The 23,008-nt window shown below is 40.4% G+C and overlaps 1 protein-coding gene and 1 non-coding gene across 2 annotated transcripts in view; one reads left to right on the top strand and one right to left on the bottom strand.

The window, feature by feature from the left end:
- WDR49 (WD repeat domain 49) overlaps window positions 1-23,008 on the bottom strand; it is a 142,514-nt gene that overhangs the window by 61,101 nt on the left and 58,405 nt on the right. Inside the window, 1 exon segment of the mRNA XM_043594969.1 lies at window positions 21,349-21,582. Within this exon segment, the coding sequence (XP_043450904.1) occupies window positions 21,349-21,582 (234 nt within the window).
- On the top strand, window positions 14,179-14,285 carry LOC122492432. The gene has a single exon (XR_006299619.1). It is a non-coding gene; the product is annotated as a U6 spliceosomal RNA (small nuclear RNA).

Genomic DNA, 23,008 nt, shown 5'->3' with positions numbered 1-23,008 from the left:
ACTTACTTTCTCTTTGTTAAGCTGATAACATTTCAATTCTTGAGCTAGAACTGAGGTAATGCAGTCATGAGTCTCTTTACCAGAAAAGATAGGACTTTATTTCTTTTACCCACCATTCAGCTTACTGTCTAGAGGCCATACTGAAATCGAGTCCTATTGAAAATAAACTTTAAAATCTTCTGCATTTAAGTGACAAAGCTGATTTTAAGTCACAGTGCTCCCACACTATTTACTATATGAAAAGAAGCATTTTACTATGCACCAGCTTCCGTTTAGCATTCAGAAAAGAAAGTGCTACCCAACATTATCGGGGGGAAGGGAGTTAATTTTAACAAAATGCTAGAGCTATCACTTTCAATGCCATTAGTCCCTTTCTTCCTCCTTTCTCAAGGTGCTGCATATACAGCGACACACAATTATTCATGACTTGCTAAAAACAAAGAACACAGGAGGGTTAAATCTAAATCTGCAATATACACCCCAAGAGGAAGGCAACAAAGCAAATGCTAGAAGGGATGGGACCACGTATAGTAGCCTGACAATGGGAAATTTTATAGTGGCAAGCCACCTGCTAATTTCAGCGCTAGGTATTTAGGCACCCTTTAAGAGGTTAGAGTCACCTCACCCAGGGGCGCCTGGGTGGCTCAATAGGTTACGTGTCCAACTTTGGCTCAGGTCGTGATCTCACAGGTCGTGGGTCTGAGCCCTGTGGAGGGCTCTGCACTGACAGTGTGGAACCTGCTTGGGATTCTCTCTCTCTCTTTCTCTGCCCCTCCCCCACTTGTGTTCATGCTCTCTCTCTCTCTCTAAAATAAATAAATACACATTTCAAAAAATCATCTCACCCATATGATTTTGAGACCCAAAAGAATGAAAACCAAATGGACAACACTGAACACCCAAATTGGTAGATAGGAAGGGGCCTGAAGTAACAGGCAGACTTTGAGAGAACTTCTGGCATGTTTTTGTCTTCATAGGTATCGATTACCATGGTATAAATGTTAAGTGTGACAATAATATGTCAATTTGAGTATCCCATTTTTATAATTACATAGGTTATTAAAATGTATCAAATGTATATTCAGAAGGCCTCGAGAGCTGGCCATCACACATGCATGCATTCATTCGTTTTGGTGGCAAGCATTGAATGTCCACTCTGTGCCCAGCTCCGTGACAGCAGCAGGGATCACTAATGAATCCCTGCTCTGAAGGAATCTACAGCTTAGGCTTGAACACTAAAATCACCCGAGGAGCTTTACAAACCATGCCTGTGTACCAGATCAGAGACTCTGCTGTAACTGAACTAAGGAAGGGGCATTTTTTAAAGAGCTTCTCGGGTTCCTGAAGTGTGCACCCTGGGTTGAGCACTATTGGCGTAGACAGAACAGACAAGACACAGACAAATGCCAAACAAAACTACAGGTTTAGAGGTCTCTCCCCTGGTTGTTGCAGAGGCACAGAGAGGAAAACCCAAAATCCACTCGCTGGGATGGGGGATGGGGAATAAAAGGTGAGGATGGTCAATGTGGGATTGAAGATAGGAACATGCATTTATTGGATGCCAAGCCCTTTACGCTGCGTATCTCACTTAGTCTTTCTAAAAACTCTGTAAATAATGTTAGTGCCCTCATTCTACTAGGGACGAAATTGAGATTCTAACCAGCTAAGCACCATTCCCAAGCCTACATAATGAGGTTTGAATCATGGGCTATCTATGACAGACACATCATCAGGCCTTCTCTATTGTAGCATAGTATTCCAGATAATTAAGAGTGTGGTTAGAAGAGAGAACTTAGACAGTATTCTACGCGTGAGAAGCAATACGAAGTGTGATGGAGCCAGAGTATGCAGAGGAGGAGATAGACGGTGGGATACGAGGTGAAGAAGCAAGCTGGTGACTGTTACTGAAATTCCTACTGAGCTATGCTGGAGATCTTAACCAGGGAGACTAGCCCAATGGTGAGCAGGGGGAAGGGGGCGGGGGGTGGAAGGTTGGGTGAGACAGGTGATGGAGATTAAGGAGTGCACTTGCCGTGATGAGCACCAGGTGATGTGTGGAAACGTTGAAACCCTATACTGCACACCTGAAACTAACATGACACTGTATGTCAGCTAAACTGCAATTAAAATGTTTGAAAAGAGCAATGTTAGAGAATAATGAGTCATGTGTATAAATGACTAGGTAGGGGCCTTAGCTTGCAAGAAACTGTCAAGTGGAATGTATGCGTCAAAATTAGCAGCAATCACTGTTCTTGGTGAGGGCGAGAGTGATACAGCATTTTTTGTTGGTTTGTGAAGGTACTCCTGGCAACGATGTGGAGAACAAGCTGGGGGTGTAGGAAGACCATCTGGGGACTTCTGTCATAGTCCAGGCAAGAGATGTTCACCTGAAACAGCAGTTCAGAGGTAAAAAGGAGAAAAGAGACAGGGGAAAAAAAAGGGCCATCATTTAGCAACATTTGTGCTCAGCAAAGAACTGATCGTGAGCACATGATCTCTTACAGCCTTTTTCCCCTGAAATTACAAACTGCGACTCTGAATCAAACAATTCTTAAATGATGTAAAACTATATGTATGCTACACATTTTCTCTCATGAAATCAAAAGTAGCTTAGGGGCGCCTGGGTGGCACAGTCGGTTAAGCGTCCGACTTCAGCCAGGTCACGATCTCACGGTCCGTGAGTTCGAGCCCCGCGTCAGGCTCTGGGCTGATGGCTCAGAGCCTGGAGCCTGTTTCCGATTCTGTGTCTCCCTCTCTCTCTGCCCCTCCCCCGTTCATGCTCTGTCTCTCTCTGTCCCAAAAATAAATAAATGTTAAAAAAAAATTAAAAAAAAAAAAAAGTAGCTTAAATATTTCATCACTGTTGTGAAACAACAGCATGGTTTCTAGGACAAATGGCCTGAATCTTGAAACAATGTGACCTACCTCTTCAATTACCACTGGATATTAACTGTGTTTCTGTTCCTTTGCTGTGTGCAATATGCATGGGGGTCGAGAGCACCAGGTCTGAACCTAGGATGCCTGAGTTTGGAGGTCAATTGTTTGACCTTGGGCTCATTACTTAACCTCTCTAAGCTTCAGTTCCTTCACTTATAAACCAGGGAGAATCATAGTAACTGCCTCAAACCATTTTTAAAAGGTTTAACTAAACTAATATTTATAAAGCATTTAGCATAGTGCATGGCATACGATAAATAAGCCGTAAAAGTTAACTAGTGTTACTATTCTAGTTAAGCTTTATTTGTCTGACTCTCTATTTTAGGTGATATCACTTTTCATATCCAAACTAGTTCAAAAATATTTAATGTCTTTCTTTCTTTCAACCATGGCAGCGAATATAGACAATTACAATTTTAGAAGCCAGATTATAGATGTACATTGAAATTTCAAATTAGATCAGATTTGTGAATTTTTCACGTAATTACCTACGAATTTCAATTGCATTCATCAAAAACAAAACCATGAAAACATACAATTTTCCAAGCATGACTGAAAAATTTGATGGCGTTTTAAGAAAAGGTTAAAGGTTGTGAAGGGTTTTATTATTTCTATTCAAAAAGTATTTATTGACCACTTACATGTTAGGCATTTCCATACTAAATGATGGGCATTCCCTGATAAGGACAAAACAACACAAAACAAAAAAAGCAAAGTAAAATGTGACCACGTTCAAGGAGAAGCCTTGCCTACTTGTCCGAGACTGGCATCGTCCGCGTCACAAAGCATCTAATCAGCAACTACACCACTTTTATCTGCTGTAGACATTCAGTGAGGAATTAGTAACTTTCACACTTTGCTACTTGCAGCAAAACTCTCCCTCCGCTGCCCACCTGGCTGAGCCCCAACACTATTCATCAGTTTTCAGCACCTTTCTCTGCTCATTTAATGATTTTTCATGAAATCAGAATCAATAATGGCAATAGTATATAGCCAGTCGGATTTCATTTTATGGCAGTCTGCAACCCCCAGGAAAACAATGTGCTGAAAAACAAGGACTGACTGTGTCACAAACATCCTACCAGGATTAACCAGACTCTGCTGTCACTATGACAATCTCAGAATACAAGAATAGCAAGGCAGGCGAAAAGACTTTCAAAGTTTGGTGAGAGAGGAGTGCACTTAACATCACTTGGGGGGCGCCTGGGGGGCGCAGTCGGTTAAGCTTCCGGCTTCAGCCAGGTCACGATCTCGCGGTCCGTGAGTTCGAGCCCCGCGTCGGGCTCTGGGCTGATGGCTCAGAGCCTGGAGCCTGTTTCCGATTCTGTGTCTCCCTCTCTCTCTGCCCCTCCCCCGTTCATGCTCTGTCTCTCTCTGTCTCAAAAATAAATACGGGGTGCCTGGGTGGCGCAGTCGGTTAAGCGTCCGACTTCAGCCAGGTCACCATCTCGCGGTCCGTGAGTTCGAGCCCCGCGTCGGGCTCTGGGCTGATGGCTCAGAGCCTGGAGCCTGTTTCCGATTCTGTGTCTCCCTCTCTCTCTGCCCCTCCCCCGTTCATGCTCTGTCTCTCTCTGTCCCAAAAATAAATAAACGTTGGAAAAAAAAAATTAAAAAAAAAAAAAAAACATCACTTGGCAGGTGAAGTAAGTGTTTGACTACGGGACGGTGAGGACTTTATTTTTAGCAAGCTGATTTTCTCAGTAATAAAGCCCAGGAATAAGTATTGGCATCATATTTACAGGCCGGATTTTGATGATACCAAATCTCATGAAGTTTTTGGTTCATTCCTGGCTGCTTCTTATCAGATGAGACCTCAACTGACGAGGAAGCAGCAGGGCCCCGGAAGTATGCAGGGCAGAAATGACACTACCCTAAGAACTTCACTCCAGCGCAAGTGGGTTTCAGAGCAAATCGTTGTTCTCCACCTTATGTACCCAAGCTAATAACCATTTAGGAATATATGGGTCTTTTCGTCTCTCTCATCTGAAGCTGTCACAGCCAATGAGGCAATTCTAGGAGATACGAGGTTGTATCCATGTCCCTTAATTGTCTTCTTATATTCCAACAGCAGTAGGCATTTTAGTTGTCTCTCCATGCATTCCAAGTCCTAGGTCTAAGCAGGAAGGGAAATCAAAAATTACAGCAGCAGATATCGCTGGCTACCAAGGGGTGAGGACATTTGATTTAATTGCTGTTTATAGTTCTATTTTCAGTCAGTCCTGTTTGAGGCCCCATAATATAAAGCAGGCTACCTCCTTTATTTCTATTGTGCATCAAATCTCTTAGAAGTTACATCTCTGTAAGTAGTGAGGCGAGGGGAATGATAATATCTAAGTCCTGGTACGGAAGAGGATTCAAATATTTTAAGGCAGCCATTCTCCATTTATAAATCTTATTTATTACCTCTTGTAGAATAACTTGTAATTTGCTCTTTCAAATTCATTCCTCGAGTTTACTGAACCCCTACAATATGGAAGACCCGGGATTTAGGTGTTGGGGATTCAGCAGTAAACAATTCCTGCCCTTACATTTAGAGGAGGAAGAGACGCAACCAGATGAGAAAACAAAATAAAATAAAAATATATGGCTAGTGGTGATAAGCATTATGGAGAAAAATAAAACTGAGAAGGAGGAAGAAATCACTGGGAGTGAATGCAAAGCTGGGGGCTCAGAGAAAGCCTCCCTGAAGAATCATTTGAAGAAAGACATGACTGAGGTAAAGGAGGAAGCCATACTAGTAAATATTAGGAAGCTAATATTTACTTAGCTTTTACTCCTGCTTTGTTCCATGTGTGTTTATATGGAATATCCTTTGTCCTTTGTCAGAACATCTACAAGGGAGGTATTATAATCCCTATTTTATAGATAAGAAAACTCTTGTTTAAAGAAGTTAAAAATCACTTGCTCAATACAAAGTATTGGGAGCTCTGACTAAAACCTCACCACTTCCCTCATTCTAAACAAATAGCTGAGAAAACACTACTTCAAAAAGTAGTTGAGATTGGACTTCCAACGTTCCAGTTCTGCCTGCTCAGAAGTCATCCACCCTAACAATAAGTAAAAAGCCAAACAAAATTCAAAAATCAACAACCCTTCCCGGATCAATAATAGAAATGAGGGCAAATTGCTATCCCCCAGAACTGGAGATATCAACAGGCAAATAGACAAAATAACAATTTACCAGAGCAGGAACTCGTGAACCGAAACTCCACGGGAAACAGTGCTGAGATAGAAAAACAAGAACCGTAATTGACGAATTGCTGGAGGCTCTAAGTGGACGAGTCTGAGAGCTAAATATTCCAGGGGGAGCCAGTCATAGGGGGGGCCCCACAATTTTATGAGCTTTATTTTGAGGCTATCGACCAGGTTTTTACTGTAATTTTGGAGAAAAACCCCCTCCTGCTTCTGGCAGGGGCAGAAGCAAAGAAAAGATTTCAAAATACATTAGAGTAATTCTGTTCCTCTTAACAAGGTCTGCGCTCCAGGGAAACTACTTAACCAGGGCCTCACCTGCTGGGGGTTTATCAGCACTTAACTGACCTGAGGAAGGAAAATACCAAATTCTAGCTGTCTCTAGCCTTCCTGTGGGATATAAGGGTGGGGAACAACTGGGAAGCCTATGTGAAGCTCACATATGTCCAGAAGCACAGGCTCACAAAAGACTGACACCTAATCCTAGGAATATAGACTCCTTCCCCGCCCCCACACCTCACCACCACACTTCTAAAGGCCTATTTACAGCAGTTCCTTTCACCATATGTCCCACTATCAAGAAAATATTAATATGAGAGGAGAAGATCGATTCAGTAGGCAGAGAGGGAAAGATTAGGGCCTGAGGTCCCTGGGTGGGGAAAAACACATGTTTTGGAACAATGCTGGGAGTGTCTGACCACAGCAAATCCCCTCAGGTGCAATGTTCCTCTTAAGAACTAACAGACCCCCACCTACTGTCCCTCAGGTTTCCCTCAGGAATTGGAGGAAAGACCTAGGTATGGCTATAGGCCACCCCTCATACAATGGAAATTAGCCAATCAGGAATGGACAACTCAACACCTCGAGTTATCCAGCCAATAAGGGTAGAACCTGAGAAGGAACAAGGGGGAAGTGAAGGGGAGAGTAGGGGAGGGCTAACCAAAACCTTATAAAACAAGACCCTTGTGTCTTGGGGGCGGGGGGAACATTCACTTTTGAATATCCCCTATCTGTAAAGAGCTTTCCAACTAGTCTAACTTTGTAATCTTATACGCTAATAAACTTTTGCCTGCTGCTCATTTTGTGTCCACCTCTTAATTCTTCAAAGCGGAGAGACAACGAATCCTGGGTATTGTGGTGAAAGATCCTGCAACACTACAAAACATTCTAAAAGGCAAAAAAACATAGTTTGAAGAAAGAGAGCAAGCATCACACCCAGACATGGCAGCAGGGATGTTGGAATTATCAGATCGGAAATTTAAAACAACTATGATTAACGTGCTAAAGGCTCTAATGGGTAAAGACAGCATGTGAGAACAGATGGGTAACACGAGCAGAGAGATGGAAATTCTTAGAAAGAACCAGAAAGAGGTGCTACAGATCAGGAGGGAAGTGTGCCTTTCATGTGCTTACTAACAGACTAAACGTGGCTGAGGAAAGAGTCTCTGAGCTTCCGGATATATCAGTAGAAACCTTGAAAACTGAAAAGGCAGAGGACAAAGACTGAAAACAAAAACAAAATACAGTATTCAAGAACTGTGGGGCAACTACCCAAGGTATAATATTCACACAATGTGAATACAAGTAGGAGAAGAAAAAAAAGGAACAAAAGAAATACCTGAAACAGTAATGACAGAAAATTTTGGCAAATTAATGACAGGTACCAAGCCACAGATTCAGGAGGCTCATGTGACACCAAGCAAAATAAATGCTAGAAAAATAAAAATAAATAAATAAATAAATAGCAACACCTAGGCCTAGTGAAGTCAAAGGTAACATCTTAAGAGAAGCCAGATAAGAAAGACAACTTATCTTCAAAGGAACAATAAAGATAAGAATTACAATTGACTTCTCCTTAGAAAACACAATCCAGAAGGGAGTCAAGTGAAATATTTAAAGTGTTGAGAGAATAAACCTCCCAACCTAGAATTCTGTATCTCGTGAAAATAACCTTGAAAATAAAGGAGAAGTAGACTTTCTCAAACAAACAAAAACTAAAGGAATTTGTTGCCAGTAGGCCTACCTTCAAACTATGTTAAAAGAAGATCTTTAAAGATAAAGAAAATAAAGTCAGAAAACTGGATCTACACCAAAAGGGAAAAACATTAAAGAAAATAAGTAAAGGTAGAATAAAAACTTTTATTTTTCTTGTTCTTAATTGATCTTAATTTGATCTAACAATCAAAACAATAATACCAACAATGCACTAAATTATGTATGCTTATGTATACATACATGGTTATATAGAGATATATGTTAATATATAAGGGAAATGAATGACAACAGTGATACAGGGGGAAAGAGGGAGGAATTAGATTATTTTGTTATTATAAGGCATGAAAACTACTTGTAAAGTAATATAGTGTTATGTGAATGTGGACTGGGATCTGTTATCAACGTACATTGAAAACTCTAGAGCAACCATTTTTCAAAAGCTAAAAGCAAAATGTAACTGATATGCTAAAAAAAGAGAGGAAATAGAATCAATTAAAACCATAGAAAAGGAACAGAAGATTAAAACAGGAACAAAGAACGAGGGCAACCAATAGAAAACAGTGACAAAGTGAAAGCTATTTATCCAACTATATCAATAATCACTTTGAATCTAAATGCACTAAATGAACAAATCAAGCCAGATTGTCAGATTGGATAAAAAAATCAAGACCCAACTATATGTCGTATAAAGGAAACTCAATTTAAATATAAAAATACATTCAGATTGAAAGTAAAATGGACAAAGAATGATACGCCATGCTACCACAAATGAAAAGGACATGGGAGTAGCTATAGTGATTTCAGACAAAGCAGACTTTAGAGCAAGAAGGTTATTAGGGATGAAGACGGGAATAATAATAAAGGGTCAAGTCTCCAAGAACACATAACATTCCTTAATGTGTGTGACTCTGACAAACTGCATCAAACCACAGGAGGCGAAACTGGTAGAACTGTAAGGAGAAATACATTAATCCGCTTTTATAGTTGAAGATTTCAACACTCCTCTTTCAGAAAGGGACAGAACCAGCAGGCAGAAAATCAGTAATGATATAGTTGAACTCAACAATATCATCAATCAAGTGGATACAAATATAAAATAAACTACCTCATACAACAATGACAAAATACATATTCTTCTCAAGCTTGTATGGAACTTTCACCAAAATAATATGCCCCATATTTCGGGACATAAAACACACTTTAAACAAATTTAAAAGAATAAAAATCATACAATGTCTGGTCTTCGACCACAGTGAAATTAAACTAGAAATCAACAACAGAAAGGTAACTAGAAAAATCCCTTAATACTTCGAGATTAAATGGCACATTTTTGGGGCGCCTGGGTGGCGCAGTCGGTTAAGCGTCCGACTTCAGCCAGGTCACGATCTCGCGGTCCGTGAGCTCAAGCCCCGCGTCAGGCTCTGGGCTGATGGCTCAGAGCCTGGAGCCTGTTTCTGATTCTGTGTCTCCCTCTCTCTCTGCCCCTCCCCTGTTCATGCTCTCTCTCTGTCCCAAAAATAAATAAACGTTGAAAAAAAAAATTTTTTTTTAAATAAAAAAAAAATGGCACATTTCTAAATAACACATAGGTCAAAGAAACTCTCAAGGGGATTTTTAAAATATTAACTAAATTAAAACACAAATAAAAATTTTAGGATGCAGAGAAAGCAATGCTTAGAGGAAAATTTATGCATATATTAGAAAAGTTAATGCAATTAAAAGTAAGCAGAAGAAAAGAAAAAATTAAAGTTAGAGCAGAAATCAATGAAACTGAAAACCAAAAATTAATAAAGTCAGTGAAACCAAAACCTTTATTGAAAAGATCAGTAAAACTGATAAGACTTTAGCTAGCCTAAGTAAGAAAAAAAAGAAGAGAGAAGACATAAATCACTAATATCAGAAATGAAAGAGGGGACATCACTAAAGATCCCATAGACATTAAAAGGATAATAGAGGAATACATACTATAAAAACTCTATGCCTACAAATTTGACAACCTAGACAAAATCGGCCAACTTATTTAAATACACAATCTTCCCAAATTCTCACGAGAAATAGACATATTAGAAAAAAATAGACATAACAGAAGTCCAAATAGGCTTATATCAGTGAAAAAAATTAAATCAATAGTTAATAATGTGCCTTTTTTTTTTTTTTTTTTTTAAATTTTTTTTCAACGTTTATTTATTTTTGGGACAGAGAGAGGCAGAGCATGAACGGGGGAGGGGCAGAGAGAGAGGGAGACACATATCGGAAACAGGCTCCAGACTCTGAGCCATCAGCCCAGAGCCTGACGCGGGGCTCGAACTCTCGGACCGCGAGATCGCGACCTGGCTGAAGTCGGACGCGTAACCGACTGCGCCACCCAGGCGCCCCAATAATGTGCCTTTTTAAAAAAATTATTTAAATTCTAGTTAGTCAACACTCAGTGCAATGTTGGTGTCAGTAGAATTCAGTGATTCATCACTTATATACAACACTCAGTGCTCATCATCATATGTGCCCTCATTAATGCCCATCCCCCATCTAGCCCATCCCCCACCTACCTCCCTTCATCAACCCTCAGTTTGTTCTATATCATTAAGAGTCTCTTATGATTTGTTTCCCTCTCTCTTTTTCCCTCTTCCCAAATGTTCATCTATTTTGTTAAATTCCACATAACTGAAATCTCATGGTATTTATTCGTCTCTCTCTGATTTCGTTAGTGTAATACACTCTAGTTCCATCCATGTCATTGCAAATGGCAAGATTTCATTATTTTTGATGGCCAAGTAATATGCCATTGTGTATATGTACCACATCTTCTTTATTCACTTATCAGTCGATGGACAATTGGAATCTTTCTATCGTTTGGCTATTGTTGACAAGGTTGCTATGAACATTGGGGTGCATGTACCTCTATGAATCTGTATAATTAATAATATTCTAAATCAGGAGCACCTGGGTGGCTCAGTTGGTTAAGCGTGACTCTTAACCACGCTTGACTCATAACCACGTCATGATCTCATGGTTCATGAAGTTCTAGCCCTGCATCAGGCTCCGCTCTGTTAGTGCAGAGCCTGCTTGGGATTCTCTCTCTGCCCCTCCCCGCCTCTCTCTCTCAAAATAAATAAATAAACTTAAAAAAAGTTAAAAACACATAATGTTCCAAAACAGAAAGCATAGGATGAATGGGTTCATTGATGAATTCTATGAAAATTTAAGGAAGAAATGATACCAAATTACTATAGTCTTGTTCAGAGGATAGAAGCAGAGGGAACACTTCCTGACTCATTCTATGAGGCCAGCATCACCCTAACCAAACAAAATACCAAAACCAAAGACATTACAGAAAAGAAAACCACAGACCAATATGTCTCATAAACATAGATGCACCAATACTTAACAAAATAATAGCAAATCAAATCCAACAATGCATAAAAAAAGTCACATAGCGTAACCAAGTGATACTTATCCCAGGTATGCAAGGCTGCTTCAACATTTAAAAATCAATTAATGCAAACCATCACATTGATAGGAAGAAACATCATGTGATATTAGTAGATGCAGAAAAAGCATCTGACAAAATCCAATACCTATTCATGATAAAAATTATCAGTAAACTTGGGGTACTCAGGTGTCTCAGGTGGTTAAGTGACTGGCTCTTGATTTCAACTCAGATCGAGGTCTCACGGTTGTCAGGCTCTGTGATAGGGGAGCCTGCTTAGGATTCTCTCTCACCCTCTCCCTCTGCCCCTCCCCTGCTCCCCCTCGTTCTCTCTCTCTGTATCAAAAAAAAAAGATATATATATATATATACATATATATATATATATATATATATATATATATACATATATATACCTGTAAACTACCAGTAGAGGGAAACTTCCTCCACTTGATAGAGTACTTGCAAAAAACATAGAGCTAATATCATACTTAATGGTGAGAAACACGAAGCTTCCATACTAAGGTAAAAGGCAAGCATATCCCCTCTTATCACTCCTTTTCAGCATCATCTAGAAACTTTACCTAACTCACTAAGACAAGTAAAGGAAATAAAAGGTATAAATATTAGAAAAGAAGGAATAAATTGCCTTGGTTAACAGATGACATGATCCTCTATGTAGAAAATACAAAAGCATAAATAAAAAACTTCTAGAACCAAAGTGATTACAGCAAGATAGCAGGATACAAGGTTAATATATAAAAGTCAATCATTTTCCGATAAAGCAGCAATGAAAAGTAGAATTTGAAAATAAAAATGCAATGCCATTTACATTCGTAGTTACTGAAATTAAATACTTAGGTATAATTTAAAAAATGAACAAGATCTATATGACATAAACTATAGACCTCTGATAAATGAAATCAAAGAACTAACTAAATGGAGATATTCCATATTTTATGGATAGGAAAACTCAATATTGTGAAGATCTCAGTTCTCCCCAACTTAACCAATATATACCATGCAATGCAAATAAAAATCCCAGCAAGTCATTTTGTGGATATTGACAAACCGATTCTAAACTTTGCATAAAGAGACCAAAGACCCAAATGAGCTAACACAATATTATAGGAAAAGAACAAAATTGGAAGACTGACACTGCCAACTTCATGATTTACCATGAAGCTTCAATAATCAACACAGTATAATACTGGCATAAAAATGGACAACTAGATCAATGGAACAGAAAAAAGAGCCCCAAAATAGATGCACATAAATGCGGTCAACTGATCTTTGCCAAAGAAACCAGGGCAGTATAACGGAGACAGGATAGTCTTTCCAACAAATGGTGCAGGAATAACTGGACATCCATATGTAAGAAGATGAATCTAGACGCAGACCTCAAGCCCTTCACAAAAACCAACACAATGGATCACAGACCTAAAAACATAAAACACAAAACTGTAAAACGCCAAGAAGACACATTGGAGAAAATTTAAATGACCTTGGGTTTGGCAATGACTTCTTAGGTAAAACGTTGAAGGTATGGTCCATGAAAGACAAAAACGGATAAGCTGGACTTCATTAAATTTAAAAATTTCTGCTCTGCAAAAGACACTGTCAAGAGAATGAAAAGGTAAGGCACAGATTTGGAGAAATTATTTTCAAAAGACACTTATGTTGAAGTGAACTGTTACCCAGAATATACAAAATATACAAAATATACAAAAACTCTTAAAATTCAACAAGAAAACAATCCAATTAAAAAATGGGCCAAAGATCTTAACAGACACCTAACCAAACAATATAAACAAATGGCAAATAAGCATATGAAAAGATGTTCCACATTACATGGCATTGGGGAAATACAAGGTAAAATAATAATGTGATACTATACATCTATTGTACACACTACACGTTCCAATAGAATGGCTTAAATCTGGAACACTGACAACATCAAATGCTGATGAGGCTGTAAAGCAGTAAGATCATTCATTCTTATTGCCTGTGTGAAAGCAAACTGGTACAGCCACGTTGGGAGGCACAAAACTAAGCATATTCTTACCATACAAGCTCCCAATCATGTTTCTTGATATTTACCCAAAGGAGTTAAAAACTCATGACCACACAAAAGCCTATGCATGGAAGTTTATAGAAGCTTTATTCATAATAGCCAATACAGGAACGCAGCCAAGATGTCCTTCAGTAAGGGGCACCAGGGTGGCTCAGTCAGTTAAGCATCCAACTTGGGCTCAGGTCATGATCTCATGGTTTGTGAGTTTGAGCCCTGCGTTGGGCTCTGTGCTGACAACTCAGAGCCTGGAGCCTATTTCAGATTCTGTCTCTGTCTCTCTCTGCCCCTCCCCCACTTGCATTCTGTCTCTCCTCTCTCTCTCTCAAAAATAAACATTAAAAAAAATTTAAAAAGGGGCGCCTGGGTGGCTCAGTCGGTTAAGCGTCCTACTTCGGCTCAGGTCACCATCTCACTGTCCATGAGTTCGAGCCCCGCGTCAGGCTCTGTGCTGACTGCTCAGAGCCTGAAGCCTGTTTTCAGAATCTGTGTCTCCCTCTCTCTCTCTGCCCCTCCCCCGTTCATGCTCTGTCTCTCTCTGTCTCAAAAATAAATAGTGCTCGCTTCGGCAGCACATATACTAAAATTGGAACGATACAGAGAAGATTAGCATGGCCCCTGCGCAAGGATGACACGCAAATTCGTGAAGCATTCCATATTTTTGGGTCTTTCATTAAAAGAAAACTTCAACTGAAATAAATAAATAAATAAATAAACGTTAAAAAAAATTAAAAAAAAATTTAAAAAAGATGTCCTTCAGTAAGTGAATGGATAAATAAACGGTGGAACATCTATACAATGGAATACCATTCAATATTAAAAAAAAAAAAAGATCGCTCAAGCCATTGAAATACATAGAGAAAACATAAATGCAGATTACTGAGTGATAGAAGCCAATCTGAAAAGGCTGTATGCTATAATGGTGGATACATGAGATTATACATTTGTCTAAACTCTCAGAATGTACTACACCAAGATTGGCCCTAATGTAAACTGTGGTTATGCTTGGTGATAATGATGTGTCAGTATAGGTTCATCATTTGCAATAAATGTACCACTCTAGTGGTGGGTGTGGATAGTGGGGCAGGGTATGAGTGTGGGAAGACAGGGGGCCTATGGGGGCATCTTTGTACTTTCTACTCAATTTTGCTGTGAACCTGAAAGTGTTCTTCAAAAAAACAAAAATTCTTTTTTTAAAAAAGGCTGAGACTGTGATGTTGAGAGAGGCTGAGGAAAGGGTGGCTTTTATGGAGACTATTTGACGATATCCATCAAGGTCACTGACATAAATACTCTCTGACTCCATAATTTCAGCTCTAGGAATTTATTCCACAGATATTTCCTCACTAGTGCTAAAATCTGTGTGTTCAAGGTTGAAAACTACTACATTATTTGTAATATAAAAATACTGAAATCAAAAAATGTCCGTAAAAGCTGACGAAAAAACTTTGTTACAAGCTGACGAAAAAACTTTGTTACAACCATGTAATGGAATACTGTGCAACTGTAACAAAGTAAGAGGCTACTCTAGGTAATGAGATAAGATGATCTTTAGGCTGTATTGTTAGGTGAAAAATCAATGTACAGAACAGTGTTTCTGTGCATACAATATGCTATCGTTTGTGTAAACAGCATTTAAAATAACATCAATTCTTAAATATTAAGAATTAAATCTATCTATATTTAAAAGTGAGTATATATGTTTCCTTGTGTATGAATAGAATAGCGGTTAAAGGTAGTTCCTGAAAGTCAAAACTGGTTGCCTCGAGGGAAGGAAACGGAGTGGGTAGAGATGGAGAACAGGAAATTTTCACTGAAATTTTCATCAACATCCTTTTGAGTTTTGTAACATTGAAATGTGTTATTCTTTCCAGGTTAATGACATTTAAATATGCATATGTGTGTATATATATGATTTGTTGTAACCTTAAGACGAGGGTACTCCCCATGTCTCCAACAGGTGACCAGAGCCCATGGCCTCAGGATTGGCATGTAACCAAGTACAGCCTCAAGCTGACCACTTAAGAAGAGCCGTGTCAATAAAAGGAAGGTCACTTGGAGTCCAGCAAATAAGGCAGGCAAGGAGAAAGTTTTCATCAGTGTTCATCCAGCTATGTTCAAAAGAGAAACTCATTGGCTTTGACCTGAATACAAGCACTAAAGAGGTATAATGTCTTGTAAGGTGGAGATAAATTTCCCTCAAGCTTGTCCACTTCCCTTTGCTCAGATTTACAATTACCAAGGGAACTACCAATTGAATTGGTTAGATTCTCAAATATCTCAATTCCCAAAAAATGGTGTGCAGAAGAGAGGACAAGAGATACACTGTCACTAAAAAATTATAGTCCAGCCCCATTTAAAAAAAGAAAAAACTTTTAATGTTTATTCATTTTTGAGACACAGAGAGAGACAGAACACGAGTGGAGGAGGGGCAGAGATACAGGGAGACACAGAATCAGAAGCAGGCTCCAGGCTCTGAGCTGTCAGCACAGAGTCTGATGTGGGGCTCAAACCCATGAACCGCGAGATCATGACCTGAGCTGAAGTCGGATGCTTAACCGACTGAGCCACCCAGGCTCCAGCCCCATTTTTAATGAATGATTTGGCATTATGCCTTGCTGTGATAGTACAAGAGGTGGTCCTCGATAAAGAGCACCACTCTGGCTAATATGAAGAGGGTCTAGTCTTCAAATTTTCCAAGTCAACATCCCATGCTGAGACGTGGGAACCCCACCAATGATCTCGAGGGTCCTGCTGGAGGCAGCCAGGCAGCCGCGGACATGTCTCTTTACATAACCATGCATGTGATTAATATGCTTACTCTTGGAGATTGGGTAAAATGGCAAGATTCTGGGAGGCAATTTGTGTATCAAATTATCTAATATGCATATATTTTAACCTAGAATTCATTCCTAAGATTTTACCCTAGAGAAATAAAGTCATGAGTGTGAATATATTTATGCACAAAAAAGTTCATAATAGCAAAATTCTCATCAAGGCAAATGGATCAGTAAATTATGATACACACACAGGGATACTGTGCTGCTTTTTAAAAATGATTTAGTAGATCTACATACACTTAGGTACAAGGAAATATATTCCAATATATTATAGAATAAAAAAGAAGCTTACGGAACCATATTTATATAAAATATTCTATGCACACAGAGATATTTAGAACATATTGATGGTATTTCAGCAATACTTAGTTCCTTATTTGAGCTTACTGCATTGTTTTAATTTCTTATAATAAGCATGTAGTGCTTTACAAAGCTAAGTTATTTAAATAATAAAAAATAGTTAATATGGTTCCCTGCCTAAATGCAATGATGCCTAAATATCTAGTCTGACTATAAATGTGTCCTAGATGCAAGACAAACTGAAACATCACCATATTTTACAAAAACAACATAAACCCACATCATTAGGATGAGAGCCAGAGTGATCACTCAGAAATTTTATCTATTCCAGTTTATAGGAGTCCCACAAATACATTTCTTTTAAGTTTCCTAACCTCATGAGTTTTTAATAAAAGCTCCATTTAAGAACTTGGTGCAAAGACAGTTCATTAGAACTGCCTCGGGGATATTGAGTTCCTTTGATTCTTTCAAAATTCAGCATTCCAGGGACTCCTTCATCCTGTCCCAACTTGTTCTGCTGTGAGCTGTGAGGGCAAGCTTTGCCGGGTGAGGTAAAGCATGTGGTTTCTTTTAAAAGATTTTGCAGGGTATAACATCACTTTCTTAGATTAGGGTACAAGGATACCAAAAGGCAGGTGGATAAAGAAAAGTCGCAGAGCTGCGCCCAGTTGCTTTAATACAGGGATTATGTCAGGTCTCTGCCAAAGTCCAAAGAGAACGAAATAATAATAAAGCTTCGGCAACATATTAAAATGACAACAGAAAGGGAGGTTTTCATTAAACTCAGACAAAGAGAAAGTCTACCAAAACAAAACAAAACAAAAAACAAAAAACCCCACCAAACCAGATAACCCAAGAACAAGTTCCTGTGGACTGAAAAAGCCTGGATTCCTTTTGAACCTGGAATGAGAAAGGGTGATATGTGACCAAATCTAGCAATTGAGATGTATTTGATGCTCGGGAGAGTCTAAGGAGTTGTAGGGAGATACAGAAGTGGAATGGAAGGATCTTTCCCCTTACATCAAAATCAAAGGAGGAGAGAAAAATGGGAGTTTAGTTAAGTGTTTGACGGGAAACAACTAGAAATGTGAGCAACACTCAGAGAGGGGAGAGGTAAGTGTGGGGTGTCCCTGCAGATTCTGGGAGTGGAGAGGCCCAAGAGGAGCTCTGGGGATGAATGTTTATGAGCAGGAAGTGAGGAGAGAAGGGGCAGGATCAACAACTACCTCTCCTAAAGTGGTGTTCCCGGATAAGGCCAATTCAGGATCCCCTCCTCCATTCTAATCCTCCTAACATCTTGCTTTCACATGCACATGGTTAAAACAAAGATTAAGGAATAGCAAGAAGTTTAAGAATAGTAGTGTCGTAAATCACCAGCATTTAGCCTGAGAGGTATAGGGGGCAGGGGGAGCCTTGATAAAGCTGGCTGTTTCTAAGAGGCAGGCTATAGCAAAGCAATGCTGCAAAGATATGTGCTGTTGCCAATTTCACATCTATGCTCCCCACCTCCATCACCCAACACCCTCGCCACAAGACACATACATTTTTAAGAGTCAATCAACTGAAGCTTAGACATGTTAAGCTATCTGCTGGACCCTGAACTCTGATCTAACTCAGCAGATCTAAAAACCTTAGATCTTGGGGGCACCTGGATGGCTCAGTTGGTTAAGTGTCCAATGCATGATTTCGGTTCACGTCATGATCTTACAGTTCATGGGTCCGAGCGCCTTGTCTAACTCTTCCCTGACATTGTGGAGCCTGCTTGGGATTCTCTCTCTCCTCTCTCTCTCTCTCTCTCTGCCCCTCCCATGCATGTGCTCTCTCTCTCTCTCTCTCTCTCTCTCAAAGGGATCTTGGGATCCCTTAAGGCTCTTAAAAATTACTGAAGAATCCAAACAGGTTTAGTTTATGTGGGAGACAGAGACAAAGATAAATATACTATGTATTTACCATATTAGAAATTTAAACTGAGAAACTGTGAAAACACAAGAATACAAAAGCTTATATTCTTTTAACGATTAGAGCAATGATGTCATCACCCCTCACGCAGCCTCTAGAAAACCCCAGTATACACTCAGGAGACAATAATGAAAAACGTGAATGACTACTACTATGATGAAAAGAGTTTTGATCTTGCAGATTCTCTGAAAGAATCTGAGCTCCCTCAGGGGTCTGAGGTCACACTGTGAAACTGCTGGTTTTTTCTTTTTAATTTTTTAGTTTTTATTTTAGTGGAGGGAGGGAGGGGCAGAGAGAGGGGGAGAGAAAGAATCACAAGCAGGCTCCATACTCAGCATGGAGCTCGACGCAGAGCCCGATGCAGGGCTCAATTCCCTCATCCTGGGATCATGACCTGAGCTGAAACCAAGAGCTGAACATGTGACCAACCGAGCCCCCCAGGCACCCCGAAAATTGCCGTTTTAAACTCAAGCCCATGCTTTATTTTTCCAAGACCAGGCTGTGGTACATTCAGTGAATGACGTTCACAATCTGGCTGTAAACTCCCTTTACTGCCTCAACTCCCACAACATTTGCTAAGTACCTCCAAACACCAGAATAAATCCTCTCCCTGTTGAAAAAAAAAAAATGTCCTGTGAGTACGGGAGGCTCTCTGAAAGCTCATGCTGTGTCTTCTGTCTGGAACTGCTTCCTTCCCCTTTTACAGAGTCCCACTCTAAGACTTCAGGGCTCTATTCTGTCACCCAGCCCAGCCCCAGGCAGAACTGACCACCCGCCGTGGACACAGCACTTTGCTCTCATCTCTACTGCGTTTTACTGTATTCCACCTTGAAGGTGTGAATTAGGAATGTGTCTGCCTCCCCTTCTTCCATCCCTCAATCCTGAATTGAGCCCCTGCTTAGCAGTGAACACCAAGATGGTCTGGACCTGAATCTCCCCGAGCTACTGGAAGGAAGAGACGGGAGTGTAGGAATCTGACTCCTCATTCCTGGCACCTGGACTTGTTCAAAACTGTTTTATTTGCTTGGTCTAATTACTCTGAAATGATACATTCTCACTGGGGGATGGGACTGTGGGTGATTGTTTTCTTTGCTCCTAACTGCAATACATGTTTATAATTATAAATGTAATGCCACATTAAAGTATTTCTCTGTAGCCTAGCCGCTATAGTTACGAAACACGTATGCTAGGGTCGGTTCTATGTGCTTTATATACATATTGATGCTTTTAATTATTTATACTGCTAACAGCAAAAATAAGTAGAGGTGTGAACACCCAACTCAACCGTACGGTGATTCTTCCCGCTTCGTACCCCATATGTGCGTGTTCTATTGTTCCCTGCAATTCGCCTATATTTCCGCTATCTTGGCTTTATCTTCACATCCCAAATGGGAGATCCCTCATCTTCGTGTCCCGTTTCCTGAATTCTGCCTGGGAGATTGCTCATCTAATGGCGAGACAACATAAGAGCTTCACATCCACGTACAGACCTAGCTTTTTAATTTTGCAGATCTCAATTAGCAAAATGTTCTCCTGGAAATAAATAACATCTCTCAGTGGCCACCAGGGAGCCGAATTAACTGGCTGCCTTCATAAACTTCAGTAAAACATTTACGGGAGAATGTTCCCCGCAGATGGAATTCGAAATGGATTGTTTTGTAAAGGATTTTTATCTCCTACAATAACCAGAAAACAGAGTGTTTAAAGTACTGACACGGCACACTACTCATTACCAACAAAGGGCTTTCCACCCCTTGCACAAAAACCGAACCACTCATTTCTGCACGAGCGCAGAAGCTTCTGCGGAGGGGAAGGGAGGACGGGTTGGAGTTACTGTTTAATTGGCCGCAAGCTGGATACCAGCTCTCTGCTCCGCTCCTGCTGTGCAGTTACCATCAGGCCTGAGGTGATCACTGCAGCAGGCTAAACTTCCCCGGTGCCTCTCCCTCCACGACGCCGCACGCTGGTCCTCTCGGAAGGCCTGGGGTCTGCGCGGCATCTTTGCTCCAGAGGAGCAAGGGCGTCCTCATTGACATGCAGGTGGCGATCCCGTAAGCAAAGGCTGCAAAGTGTCATTAAAGTAGCGGGGAGACAGACGCCGCTGGCGCTGCATACCAAGTGGCGCCACATTTAACTGAATCATTTTATTATGAATACATTCCGGGCTGCCACTGTGAGCCGCTGGTGTAAAATATGCCTGGCAAAATGGATCTCTGCTAATTACATTTCATGCATATTTCAGAACTTTCCGCGGAGATCCAGGAGGATGGTGCTCATAAAAGAGAACTTTACAGCCAGGTTCACTGGCATTTGGCACCAAGACCCAAACTAGCCAGCGACGAACAGAAGCTCAATTATATTACACGTTGTGTTTGTTTTAGTCGGACTATCCTAATTCCTTACAACTCTATCTGTGCTGCTGTGGTCACGGGCTGGACACGAAATCACCCTTCAATTCCACCTGAACACACATTATTGCAGAAAAGCACATGGCTGTTCAATCATTTCTTCCCCACGGTTTTTTTTTTTTTTTTTTCTATTTGTCCTCAGTTGCCTTACACTGAATTAAGGAAATGAGCCTCTGGACATGGGGACGTGTCAGAAGAGTGACAGAGGAGCATCATTACCTGCTTCAAGACTGAACTGTAAAGAACACAAGTGACTGCTTTCTTGTGACTCTTCACCCTCTTGCTGGCCTCGCTTTTCATTGCCAACAGTCCGAGCTGGTTATTAAATGAGATGAAAAGTCGTCCGTGGGCTTCATCAAAGTGGAAGAGACATCTGAAGTCCTGACTTTTGGAGAAAGAACAAGCTATCCTCTGGATGGACAGCTGGTGCTGAATATCCCAGAGTCTCAGAACCTGGTTAAAAAGTGACAAAGTCATATGAACATGTCAAGAATAATTGTAGTCTTTTAGCCCAATTTTTTTCTAGTTCACTCTCAACCCAGGGCAGATAGTTGTTTCCTCCACAGTGTTATAGTTATTTATACTGTAACATATGGCACATATGACATGAGAGAGAGAGAGAGCACACTCAAGTGGGGGGAGGGGCTGAGGGAGAGGGAGGGAGGAAGAGAGGAAGACAGGAAGAGAGAGAGAGAGAGAGAGAGAGAGAATCTTAAGCAGACTCGACACCCAGAGCAAAGCCCAATGTGGGGCTCAATCTCACAACCGTGTGGTCATGACCTGAGCCAAAATCAAGAGTTAGCTACTTAACCAACTGAGCCACCCAAAAGCCCCAAATGTCTCCTCACTTGTAATCTTCCGCATGGAAGAATTGTGTTTTGTCTCAATCCCCGGAAGGATGTTGTATTTAGCAAGTGCTTGTAGTAGGCAAAAATAATAGTCCCCCCAAATGCCCATGTCCTAATCCCTGGAGTGTGTGAATATGTCGTTTTGCATGACAAAAGGGATTTTCCAGGTGTAATAAATTAAGGACTTTGAGATGGAGAGATTACCCTGGATGCTATGGGTGAGTCCAGTGTAATCATAAGGGAGATCAGAGTGATGGGGTATGAGAAGGACTCCATCCAGTATTGCTGGTTTTGAAGATGGAGGAAGGGGGCTATGAGCCAAAGAAGCCGGAAAAGGCAAGGAAACTAATTCCCCCCAGAGCTTCCAAAAAGGAAGAGTCCTGCCAACACCTTCATTTTAGCCCAGTGAGACCTATGCTGGCATTCTAACCTACAGAACACAAATGCATCTGTGTTGTTTTAAGCCACTGAGTTTGTGGTTATTTGTTACAATAGCAAATGAAAAGTAATACAGAGTCTCTCTCTCTCTCCTATATGCAATATTATATACAACACTTTTTATATAGTTGTTACACATTATATGTACATATTAACCTCTTTTATAGCTATAGAGTATAGCATATTACCTACATAGTATATACATACATATATATTGTGTATGCGTGTGAAGTAAAAGACTCGGTATTAAGTGAACTCAAGTTCACATAAACCACAGACATCAGATTCTTATTCAAACACAGACAAACAAGGCACAAAAATGACATGCAGACAGAATGAGACAAACACGGGAGAAAACAGGAAGAGCAGCTTTGCAGGTATACACACTGCTGTTCTCACTCATGGAACAGCATTAACGCAGGCCAGTGAGGGAGAGTCACAGTGAAGACGGTGAAAAGTCCCTCCAAAAGATGCGAGCAGGCCAGCTCTAGAGTTAGACTTTTTGAGTTCTCATCTTGGTTCTGCCTCTTATTCTACGGTGACCTCTAACAAGTTTATTTGTCTGTCTGAGGTTTTGAGGTAGTACCTAACTC

This window comes from Prionailurus bengalensis, chromosome C2 (assembly GCF_016509475.1).
Source record: "Prionailurus bengalensis isolate Pbe53 chromosome C2, Fcat_Pben_1.1_paternal_pri, whole genome shotgun sequence".
In the NCBI taxonomy this organism is placed as follows: domain Eukaryota; kingdom Metazoa; phylum Chordata; class Mammalia; order Carnivora; family Felidae; genus Prionailurus; species Prionailurus bengalensis.
Note: the sequence above shows the minus strand (reverse complement) of the source record. Positions and strands in the feature narration are given on the sequence as shown.